The 12,466-nt window shown below is 39.2% G+C and overlaps 1 protein-coding gene across 1 annotated transcript in view; it reads left to right on the top strand.

Moving 5' to 3' along the window:
* The window catches only part of SLC2A13 (solute carrier family 2 member 13), a 127,833-nt gene that overhangs the window by 106,062 nt on the left and 9,305 nt on the right, over positions 1–12,466 (top strand). The window contains exon 7 of the mRNA XM_054177901.1: positions 1,685–1,810. Coding sequence (XP_054033876.1) covers positions 1,685–1,810 — 126 coding nt within the window. The remainder of the gene's footprint in view (positions 1–1,684; positions 1,811–12,466) is intronic.

Here is a 12,466-nt window from a genome sequence, read left to right as displayed (position 1 = left end):
TTTAAGCAGATTACTTCTTCATTCACTAAGTCATTGTTATGAAAGGATTAGATGCTTAGTTATGTTATTACAGGGATACATATTGAAACTGGTTTGGTCACTTCAATTATACACTTCAAGATGTCACATTTAAAAATTTCATTTCAAATTTCTAGACTTAATTAATTTTTTAGAGTTTCCCATTCCTCTAATTTTAACTCCTAAAGTTAGCACTTAGAATATATGTGGTGGTTTGAAAGGAAAGGCTCTGCTTTCCCTCCCCCACTGAGAAAGAGACCACGGCTAAACCCAGTCGGAGAAATGAGATTATATTTTACAAGGAAACAGATTATATGTAACACAACAAATACAGGTATTTTACAATATATACAGGAATATACAGCAAATGAACTCAACCAGAAACCAGACCCCCCACACAGGGGGCTTCCCCCTGTGCCCCCTTCACCCCCTACCTCCCTTGTCCCCCAAAAGAGGTAGAAGAAGAGACGAAAAGGGAGTTAGTACAGCAAGCGGAGGCCTATGCACAGGGAGTTAGTTCTTATCTTTTGGCAAGAAGCCCAGAAGCAGATCCAGCCGAGAGGGACAGTGAAGGAAGGAAGACTGAGAGAAAGTTCCCAGCTCCCCCGGGTCCAATCTGACCTCCCACAATCCTTGGCCAATGAAATTCGTTTAGAATACCAAAATATTTTACAAACATTTAGCCAGTGTGCCCCTTCCTTAAAGGCACAGCGTCAAACGGCCACAATGTATCAGGGGCTTTACCGATGAGAATGTATCTCTGAATCTGCAGTGGCTTCTGGGGAACATAAACACCTGAGTAGTTTAGCCATGGTACCACTAGTCTTTAGCATTTGCAAGATCTGGATAAGATCTGTGCCAGTAGCTTTCAGATAACTTGCACTGCACTGCAAGTATTTTGGAATGCCTTCATAGCTCACATGCCCAAAACCCCACTCTAGTTTGTTCTCAGGTTCAGGTTTTAGACTGAAGCCTCTATGTAAGCTTCTAATAGTCAGTGGGAATATGGCCAGTGCAACCAGTGGAGTCTGAAGAGCAGTATTGCTATGCAGTCACTTACACTGCACTGAGGAAACTCTGGCTAAATGTGAGTATCTCTTGCTCTTTGGGTACTCCCAAGGAAACCAGAGGTATCTGTACAGACCCGGCAAGCATGATGCACAGGAGTAATGCATGCTCTGCAGTGACAGATGAAGGGCAGGTCGGGTATTTTGGGGCACTAGGTGCCTGTAAGTGAGTTGGCTCCATGGACATATTGACTCCATCCGTCAATGATAATGGGAGCTCAGATGCTGAGTTCCTACATGTATGCACATGGTATTGTGATCTCAAACTGGCTCCCACATCTGTATGTGCACAAATCTTAGTCTGATTATTAGGTATGATGTATGATTCTTTCTCAACTCCAATCTTGTTTTTTGGTGGTTTGGTTTCTTTTAATTAAAATTCATTCCATGAGTGAATTCACCTACAGCCTTATCGGTGTCACTGCAGCCAGGCCACCAAATGTGGAACAGAAGAACATAAAAGCAATTTGGGGGCCGTTTCTATGATCTTGTCTCAAACTTGACTATGTGCATCCCACGATTTATAAAGAGATGTTACTGCTTTTGACCTGTACAAATACAAATTAATAAAGTGTTGCTTATGTGTTTATTTCCTTCAGTTATTGCAATGGATGTATGTTAGATCCAGACTGTGGGCTCTGCTACAAATTGAATAAATCTAGTGTTGTCGAGTCCTCATGCGTTCTTGTTGATAAAGATTCTACAATGAAAGCAGCTTGGGGCAGGTAAGTCACTTTTAAAGATATTCTGGTCTTGTCCTCTGATGGTGGTGTATTTTATGCTGCCGGAGAACACTTTTACTTTCACATAAAATATTACTCTTAGGATGTTCTGGAAGGAAAAAAAAATATCTTGAACTGTCAGAAATGGGCAATTGCATTCTAGCAACTATACTAAATAGAAACCATCACCCTGGTGTGTGCATTGTAGTTTGGCACTTAGAAAGTCTGGCAAAAGTACACTAGCAATTAAGAAAATTGCTTTTCTCAGATGTCTTCATTCGCTTGAGCTGGCATACTCTATAGTTATACACTTAAAACCCTCTGAATTAGTTTTCTTTTAAAATGTTTAATTAAACCACACTTCTAATATTGGCCTGCTGAAGAAACTGAGTTGCTCAGGTGAGAAGTTCAAGTTTTGGCTGAGTGAGTTTAAATAGCTTAAAACCTCCAGAGTTACTGTGGCCTCATGGCAAATTTTGCAACTAATTTTGCCCAGGAGATAAGAAAGACTTGACCTGTTTGTTTGAGATTTGTTGGCCCTCAATTTTATTGAGTGTCAGCAAAAGCAGCACCTCTGACTATTCTGCCTGATACAGGAGGTTCAGAGAAACAGGCTCTGCTGGGCTGGGACTGATAGTGCCGTGCAGAGCATTTCACTGCTGCTGTGATCACATTTTGTTTATGACTTTCCTGCTAGAAAGCTGGTAGCTGCAGCCATGGAGAGGTGCCTACGGTCACATCATATATGTGTATATCGTATGTGTTCTGCAACTGTCTTAACCCCAACTGTCCTGACATCTGCTTAGGAGTTTACCTATTCTTGGTCTGTAACCTACCAGCAAGGTGAGAGGTGCTTAGGGGCCTAGAGAAGTCCTTGTCATATTTTTTTAAAGCTCTCTGCAGCCATGCAAGCTGACTTAGAAACCCTTCTGTTTATATATTTATGTCTTTACTCTGTGCTTCGCAGTTGATCCCAAGGTACTTCAGTAACTCCAGTGTAGCAGGCAGTGTTTTTACTGTTATCATAAAATACTGTAATATATTTTTATTTGCCAGAAGTTTCCCCAGTGCTAGACACCATCTCCGTGTTTATTGTTAATTGTATTTATTTGTTTACGATATGTTCTATATTGAGAAGTTCTGAGGACAAGAGGGAAGATTTCAGTCTCCTGGGGCTACCCAGGAAGGCTGTTATGTTGCTATGGTTGTCATAGCAACCTAGGGAGGCAATTAGAGCATCCAAACGTTTTTCAAGAGTATAGCATTTTGGTTCTTTTGAATACGAGGAACTGAGTGGCCAGCAGTGACACAGGGGAAGGGAGATCAGGTAAGAATAAATCTGATCAAGTCCAAATCAGGCCTCAAAGCAGCATGGGTAATGTGCAACATTGTGTTTGTAAGATTGTATGTATAAGACAAAGAATAGATAATTATTTTTTTATTATTTAATCAGTTACATAAGCCTGACACACAGAGGAGAGTCTTGCCCAGGGCACCAGCACTATCAGGTACTTTGCTGCCCTTGTTGTTACCAAACCAGTTAACAAAACAGTCATTGACATGCAAGCCTTGCTGCCTCCAGCTCTGCCTAGGGACATATAAAGGATGGTTTCAAGACAGCATGTAAGAATATCCTTAAATTATTCACTTTGTAATAAAAGAAGAAATGTGTCTTGTCTCTCAGTGTGTCTGAGATTTTGTATTAGGACTCTGATCTCCAAGATTTAGGTAAGTTTCGCATTTAGCAGTAGCACAGAAAGGTTTTCAGTTCTCTTCATGAACATCAAATTATAAAATCCTCACAAAGCTGATAAAAAGGATTATCTCACTTTTACAGATGGGGATGCAATAGTAAGGTTCCACTATGAAGCTCAGGTGGCATGGAGTAGGTCATGGGAGGTCACTACTTTCAGTTCTGTGCTTTCAGAATACTAGCTGAAATCTAGTTTTTCCCCACGATTGTAATTATTCCCCCAGTAATCTCAGAAACTTTGAAACTTCTGTCCATGTAATTGCAATGACCCTAAAGGCCAGCCAGGAATGTCTTGGAAGTAACTTTAAATTACATTAATATTCTTACAGTTGAAAGAATAACCTTGCAAGGAAAGGAGCTACTAACAGAACCTTGATATGACATTAACCTAGACATGAGGATGTTGTCAAGAGCACAGCAGGCCCACAGCAGAACTACATGGCTCTCATGAGCGACTCTGAGTGCTCTCCTGGAGAGAAATATGTCAATTTTATACAGTAAACAATTATGAAGAAATAATATGGTTGTCTGCAGATCAGAAACAAGCCTAGAAGCCATGCTGTCAACTGATTGGCTGGCAAGTCTCTGTGGTCCCTGAAGGAGGAGGCTTGTGAACAGAAATCTGTAAAGGGAGAGGAGCTGAGGGGTTTGGTCTCTCCAGCCATTTTTATTAATTTAGTTAGAGGAACATCTCTCTGCTACAAGAGTTTAATGCTTCATAGAGAATCCTGCTTTTGTCAGTATAAAGGTAGTTTCCTCTTCTCTAAGGGTATTCAGTGCAAACATGAGTGCAAGAAGAGGTCTGCATTTGGGAAGATCTTTTAGCTCTAGCCAATGCTTTCCTGCATTTCTTCCTTCTCTGTAAAATTAAGGGTATGTTTACAGTTGTTTGGTAGTGGTGGCAGTTTGCTGCACCTGTCAGTTTGCTGTGGAGTTTAACTGTATCTCAGAATTCTATTCTGGGGAATAGGGAGTTTAAGTTACCTGGGCAATGTGAGGAAGCAGTTCAGTTCAGGCAGGCAGACCTTGGTTCCCAGATTCAGAACAGTTTCCACTGCAGAAATGTGCCCTAGGACCTTGACATTTGAGCCTGGACACTAACTAAATTCCAGATTAAAAAACCCATGGGAGTTCATTAGCTGGATTCTCAGACAAAAGCCTAGTTTATGCCCAGTGAGGGACATGCCAGTGTCTGTGACAGCCTCAGGAGTATTCTGAGGAGCTTTACACACATATGGTGCTGCCTGTTGTCTAATGCATTGCAGATGAGGTTGTTAAAATGATTAGTTTACTATTTCGTTGTAGCAACGTTAGATTTTTCTACAAATGTCAGGTTCCTTTTGCCACTTGTAAATAAAGACAGACATAAATAAGTTCATTATACTTGTTTTGCTAGTCACTGTCTTATATAGATGTTTCTGCAGTGTGACAAGTACATTTGTAAAAGTTTCTGTGACTGCTTTAGTAATGGAAAAAAAACCACCAAACACCTGCATATTCAGACATTTAAAGACTGAGAATCTCTTTTCAGTATGTCACAGGGAACAGGTCTACAGACCTCACCCCTTACTACAGAAGGACTACTTCCAGGAATGAGGCATTCCTCAGTCCATGGGTAGACATTGCTTGTTTCGTCATGCAGGAAATACTGGTAGAAAATTTTATTGCTGAAATGATGATTTGGAATCCTTCTACAGGGCCTACATTGGAAAGTGCTGCTTAATTCAGCCTAATTAGAAATGAAACCAGCATTTCTCTTACTAAGTCTCCAGATCCATAGATGAAGATTATACTTAGGATTTTGGTTGTCACACTTGCAAAGTAGAAAGGTCGTAGAAGTAGTAAATGATTTGGCATTCATGATCTGCAGAATATTTACATCTACGTGTGTATCGGCCGCTCTCAGAAGAATAGTAGTCTTAGATAAATTTCTTTCTGGACAGTATGATATATGTTTACTAAATCAAACTATTAATCACTTCAGTAGGAACCAGAATACAGTTCCTTTCAGGCAAATCTTCCCATTTTATATACTGAGTGTAAAACCCTATGGTATGGAATAACCCTTTGGCTAGTTAGGTCAGCTGTCCTGGCCATGTCTCCTCCCAGCTTCTTGTGCACCTTGCTTGCCAGCAGAGCATGGGAAACTGAAAAACCTTTAATTTAGGACAAGCTGAAACTGATTACAGTCTTCAGCATAAACTCTAAGACACAAGATCTGGAGAAGAGGAGACTCAGGGGTGACCTTATTACTCTCTACAACTACCTGAAGGGAGGTTGTAGACAGATGGATGTTGGTCTCTTCTCCCAGGCGGCCAGTACCAGAACAAGAGGACACAGTCTCAGGGGAGGTTCAGGCTAGATGTTAGGAAAAAGTTCTATACAGAAAGAGTGATTGCCCATTGGAATGGGCTGCCTGGGGAGGTGGTGGAGTTGCCATCACTGGAGGTTTTCAGGAGAAGACTTGATGGGGTGCTTGGTGCCGTGGGTTAGTTGTTTGGGTGGTGTTGGATTGGTTGATGGGTTGGACGTGATGATCTTGAAGGTCTCTTCCAACCTGGTTTATTCTATTCTATTCTATTCTATTCTATTCTATTCTATTCTATTCTATTCTATTCTATTCTATTCTATTCTATTCTATTCTATTCTATTCTATTCTATTCTATTCTATTCTATTCTATTCTATTCTATTCTATTCTATTCTATCTCTCCTGAGAGGAGGATATTATACTGTAACCACAGTCTAATGGACAGTAGTGTGATTCTGGAGAGAAAGGGAGGTAGGAAGAGGAACTTTAGATTCTCATAAGCCTATTTAGTGCCATCTCTGCTAACTGGTAAGAGCACATAGGAAGGATAAAAGGATAAAGTGATGTAGAATGTCCTCAATCATAGATGGAAGGTGTGTTATTGGTGATGCAGGAATATTTAGCAATGTACAATTTTTATGTTCAGGTCCTTTCAGCCACTCTTCCTGCTCATGTATTTGAGACATCAAAAATTTAAATTTATTTGAAAGCAATTTATTCCATTATGGGCTGGATAACTGAATAAGTTTAAGCATTTACAAGTATGGTAAAATTTATATGTACTTAAATAGTCTTAACTGAGAGTGGAATTTTGTTGCAACTTTAACAGAAGGTACAGTATTTTTGGTTTCAGGTTTTTGGGGGGAGGTTTCTAAAGGGTTTTTTAATGTTCAAGGGGAAAAAAAAACCTGCAAGATTTTATTTTTGGCTGAATATAATGCCTAAGTAATTAAGGCCCTTTGTATATTGTATCTGCAATTTAGGTCTAAAATAATGAGCAGAGCAAGATTACAATCTAAACAAAAACTATTTACATTCATTTAGTGTAATTACTTAGGAATTACTATTAATAGCTCTAATTCATTACATCCATTCAACCAGTGGTAAATTCTGGATGCTCAGAAGGAAAGACAAAGTAGACTCCTAGTCAGTCCTGTTATGAAGGGAATGTGTTCTGATTCTGAAAACATTTAGTTTATATGCTGAAGACAGAATTTGTAAGCATACAAAGGATTTTAAAGCAGGTCTGCTTAGTTTGAAACATTGTTTGTGCATTTGCTCTTTATGTGTTCATTTATTGCTAAACACTGATTCTAGGTCTCACTCTAAGTTACTATTTAAAAGGCATTTTGGAAGAGAATAATAGAGATAGATGCTATTTGGGTTACTTGTAACAACTACTGAAGATGTTGTAGCATTGATAACTGGAATAGAAAAGTAGAAGTGGCTCTTGAGCTGAAACATTATTTAAGTGAAAAAATGTTTGAGTCAGTGCTCTTCACCACTTAAAAGTGGTCAAGGAAGAAGATGCTGTGGTGTTAAAAATTTGAATTTACATCCTGTTGAAGGAGCAGGCTTTCTGCTCATTTTAGTCATTCTCTGGCCAGCTGAGATGGGACTAGAAAGAAAATACTCATTTCCCATTTAAAAAGCATGCTTCTTTCTAGTTGGCAAATGAGATGGATAGGAAAGTGGAGGGCAAAAAAATGCCAGTGTGTATGAGAGAGCTCGCCGTCTCTTGTCAGTGCACTTAAAATACGTGGATAATTCCTGCAGCTTTTTCTTCTCTCTCTTATGAAATGTACATTAGGAAAAAAAAGAGTAACTTATTGTCCATAGGAGCCTGCTGCTAGGTAGCTTCTTCAGCTGCTCATCTCTTTAAGGACAGATTGAAAGCCATCCATGCCTCACCAGAGGGTTCTGTCAGGGCAGTGTCGCAACATGGGCCAACCACGGCCCAGGTGCTCTCCTCAGCCAAGGGAGTTGGGGCAAGGAACAGAGGAGGACACTTCACCAGAGAGGAAAAGTGTGCTGCAAGGAGCTACTGCTGGGAGACAGCTGGGGATTTCACCTTCTGCCTTGGCACCAAAGCAAAAGGAACTGACTCATATTTGGGAGTATGTGGAATTTATTTATTTTTTCTGAGAGAGGAATATTTCCAATAGTTGTTTTTCATGTGCAGTTATTTGGTTATTGAATCTGAAGTTCAGATTTAAGTAAAAATCCTCAGTAAAAATTGTCACAGCAAATTGCTTTAAGTTTTTACACTCTGAAGTGGGTTCACCACATTGAAACTTTCTCTGATTTGTGGGTGGAAAGTATTTCTGAAAAATGTATGGAGTTGGGGATTTTTATTGGTAAAGAATATTCATCAGGGTCAAACCCAGCCAGCAAGGGACAGCAACATCTGTACAGCAGCTTGTACTTTTAAGAGCATCCCTGATTCAGCTATTACACACCTTTGTTCCATACTAAGTAACTCTTCAATAATCATGGTGAAATTGTGGCATCTTCTTAAAAGGATGACGTTTTTATATGTTCTTTTTCTTTTTGAGGGAAAAGAACACATTTCTGCATTAGGGCTGTTGAATAATTCAATGTGTTTGATGAATTTGATTCATCTAAATTATTGTATGAGCCGTCTGCATGTGTGGTTCATTTCCTTGAGTAACATCAATCCCTGACAGGCACAAGATGAGCTGGAATTATCGATTCTTTCAATTTAAAGCTGTGGCCTTATTTTAACTCAGCTGATCGGTTAGTACAGGCTAGTAACTGAGCAGTGTGTTAGATGACAGTTTGTACTTCTGAACAGAAGCACTTAGGGCCTTTCTTCTTGCTTGTAGGATATAGAGACCTTTTTTTTCCTGTAGCTTGCAACAGCTGTCACAGTAGCTTTGCATGGATGATAGAGACAAGGTTGAGGTTCTGCATAACCATTTAGTTCTTCAGACCTGAGATTCAGATGATGCACCTTCCCATTTAGTGTATTTTCTTGGCAAAATAACTATTGTTCAGAAGCACCTATTGATGTAAAAGGGTTTGTTTTTTTCAGTTGTTAGAGGTCTTGGAAAATAGATTATTTTTTTCTGCGGAGTTCTTCTACTGCCAGATCCCAAACTTTGAGTTTTATATACAGATGAAGACTTTGGTACTTAATATTCACACATGTCATAAACTAGAGACAGTATAACTGCTTATCATCTGTGTGTTTTATAAAATGCCTTAGATTTTGCCCTGGGTATTGCACCTGCATGCACAAATGAAAGCAGAGCAACACTGTCACAAGTCAGGCATGAAATAATTATCTTGTTATAACTGTTCTTGTAGTATTATTTAAATCTCCTTGGGGGTCCATTTTCAGTTACGACATTTATGATGTGCAGGGAATTTTAAGGCTGACAGTGGAGGAATCATTCTTCGGGTATCTCTGATTTCATTCAGAGCCTCCCCTGTGCGGCCAGGGACGCAGTGCTTCATTACTTCTTCTGAAGCACACAGGTTCTCTGAGCTTTTTAGGGCAGAGCTATTGCCCCCTACTGGAATTAGGGGAAAACTCATTTTGAAAAATACTTTTTCATCATACATTTAAAACAATGACAACAAGGTCTCAACATTTCAGCATGACTACATTTCAGTGTGCTGGCAGAAAGTGGACGTAGTGGGAGTAGTTAAAATCTGTGTCTACACTGCTGCTACAGAAATCTAATGCAGTGGTTCAGTGCTTCTGATGGGAAGCACTTACAAGTCTTCTAATTGTATGTATTATTAATCTGTATTTTAAACTCCTTGTCCTTATGTTTGTTTTTTTCTCAGGTTCAACAGAAAACAAATTCAGAAAATTGTTTTTACTTACACACACCCCCCCACACACTTTCTTTTCAGTTTCAGTGGAAATTTGAAAAGGATAGATACTGGTTTTTCTTCTTCACTTTCTGTTGTAATATGTGGTTGATTGTGATTTTAAGTTTGAACAGCAATGTGAAAAATCGTTTCTGTACAGTGATGGTTCGGCACAGGGTCTGCTCTGTGGTATAAGCGATAAATGAACGAGCTTTAAAAGCTCAGCGGTGTGCCTGAAGCAGCAGAGTCTGACCTGGGCTGCCCACAAGGCACTCTGCTTGCAGGGCAGGCAGCCTTGTGGGGCCGAACTTAGCAAAGCAGTTACTTGGATGATTAATTGAATCACTAATGATCACCATTTAGTGCCGTATCTGGTAAGTTGGTATAATTGTGTCAGCATGTCCTGTCTGTCTATTGAGTTTGGGGGTTGGGTGGGATTTGCTTTGTTGGTTTTTTTTTTCCTAAATTGAACTATAAAATCTCAACATCCTTTACTTAGTTCATATACCAAGTTTCAAAGTGAAAGTATATTTTTAAAAAATACCTTTGTAGATCTAAAATTTTGAGGTAATTCAAATAATTTTTTTGTTTCTGTTCCTTTATTGTTTTCTGGAGCATTTGGAAGTATTCAGGAAAACAGAATGGTATCACTGAAAAAGAATCTATTTCATTTGAAGGTTGAACTTCAAGTGAGTATTTCTGCTAAGTTCCCCTCATAGTGAACTGCAAGAACAAACCTACTTTTTTTGTCTATGGTCTTCTTTGATCAAAGACTTCCCTTTTTTGAGAGGTGAAATTCTAGCAGACCAGTCTCAACCTCTTGTAAAGACACAAACTTTAGCAACAGGGAAAAACCATTTGTTGAATATAGTCTTGGACTTGGGTATAGATTGGACCTCTGAGAGCTTGGTTTGTGCACTAATACATATATTTGAGGAGTCTATTTAAACTATTTTTGTAAGATGCTGATTTTCTTTAAGCATATAGATAAATAATTTTAATAGCCCTTTTCCAAAAAACAAAGCAAAAAGATCTTTTTTTAACAAACCAAAAACATTATGCTGTTTCCATTCATTTCTCTTTGTCTCTTGCTTGATTTCTTTGTTGAAAATTGAGCCATTTTTTAAGTTTTTTGGGAAAAAAAAGAGAAAACAAAATCCACATTCCTCCTTTTTTATTCCTTGGCTGAATAATAAATTTTGTACCTGAAAGTGTCCAATGTTAAAAAGAAACACAAAATACCATATTTTGAAACTGTGACCTATTCTCCAATGATTAAAGTATTTTAAGTGATCATAGGTAGAAATACATGAAGAACAGTTTATTTTCATCTAAGATGCTTATGCTCAAAACTAATTAAGGTTTTGCATTTTGATCAGGTTTTAATTTGAATTCTGCACATTAAAATTCTGTAGCTATAACTGTTAGCTGTTTGTTAAATGAACAGATGATTAGTTTTCAAAGTTGTATGACCTCTCACAAGTTTATGTGTTATTGATACAATATTTGAATTGTTTATTATGCATCTGGGTGTTAACCAGCACCCACAGATCCTTTTTCACCAACCAGCTTTCCAGCCACTTTTCCCCAAGCCTGCAGCATTTTATAGGGTTGTTGTGACCTGAGGGCAGGACTCGGCACTTGGCCTTACTGAACCTCATGCCATTGGCCTGGCCCCAGCCTCTCCAGGTACCTCTGTAGCGCCTTTCTACCCTCAAGCAGATCAACATTCTCACCCAACTTGGTGTCATCTGAAAAACTTTTGCACACTCAGTGCACTCTCAGTCTCCTCATCCAGATCGTTGACAGAGATATTAGGGAGAACTAGCCCCAGTACTAAGCCTTGGGGGACACCAGTAGTGACCAGCCACCAGCTGCATTTAACTCCATTCACCAGAACTCTTTGGGCCTGGCCCTCCAGCCAGTTTTTACCCAGCAAAAAGTGCACTCATCCAAGCATGGCAAAAAGCAATTCTGTCTCTGTGTATGCTATGTGTGGCCTCCAAGCAGATCCGTAAGAAATGCTGATTTAAATGTAAAATCTTATTATGTTTGAAACCTTATTAGAAATCCAGTTCTTACCCTGCAGCACACAATAAAGAAAGCATCTCTCCACTCTTTGGGTCTATGATAGGCAAAGGAACCAAGTTTCTGTGTGTTGTTTATTTAGTTTTGTTTTTTTTTTTAATTTCTCTTTGAATATGTGCTTTCAGTTTCCCAGATGCAGAAATGCCAGTATGAAATGCCAGTCATTCAGCTCAAGGAGCATAATTTTCCTCTTGGTATTGTTCTAGCCCTCGTAGCTGCTAAACTTACTTGGCATGGAAAGCTGTTGCGTGGAGAAAGGAACTGGCTTTGTCTCTTTAGTTTAAGATTTTCTGAAGTATTTTGGGCAGTGACAATTGCTATAGCTGTTAGCCATTGAAGTGCCCTGGTTTCTGTTCTTTGTGTAGGACATCACCCACACTTCCATAGGTATAGTAGGTAGCAGGGGGCCTCAGCATGATGAAGACTGTTGCCAGTCATGCAAATGCATCAGCAGCCTGCTGAGGTGCAATTTGCTGCCTCGCTGTTAACTAAACTATTTTTCCAAGTCTTTGAAGTGTGTGCTAATATTTTTAAAACTTTTTGCCAGCTTTAGAAGAAGTCTTCAATGACTGTCCCAAAACACCCCTGGTGTTTTTATATAATGGAGGTTAAGCAATGTCTAGCTGAATACCATGAAATTTTATGGGTATATTTTTCAAGGCTGCA

The sequence above is a fragment of the Dryobates pubescens genome, chromosome Z (genome assembly GCF_014839835.1).
Source record: "Dryobates pubescens isolate bDryPub1 chromosome Z, bDryPub1.pri, whole genome shotgun sequence".
NCBI classification, from domain to species: Eukaryota; Metazoa; Chordata; class Aves; order Piciformes; family Picidae; genus Dryobates; species Dryobates pubescens.
The sequence above is the reverse complement of the archived record's forward strand: the minus strand, read 5'-3'. Positions and strand labels throughout refer to the sequence as shown.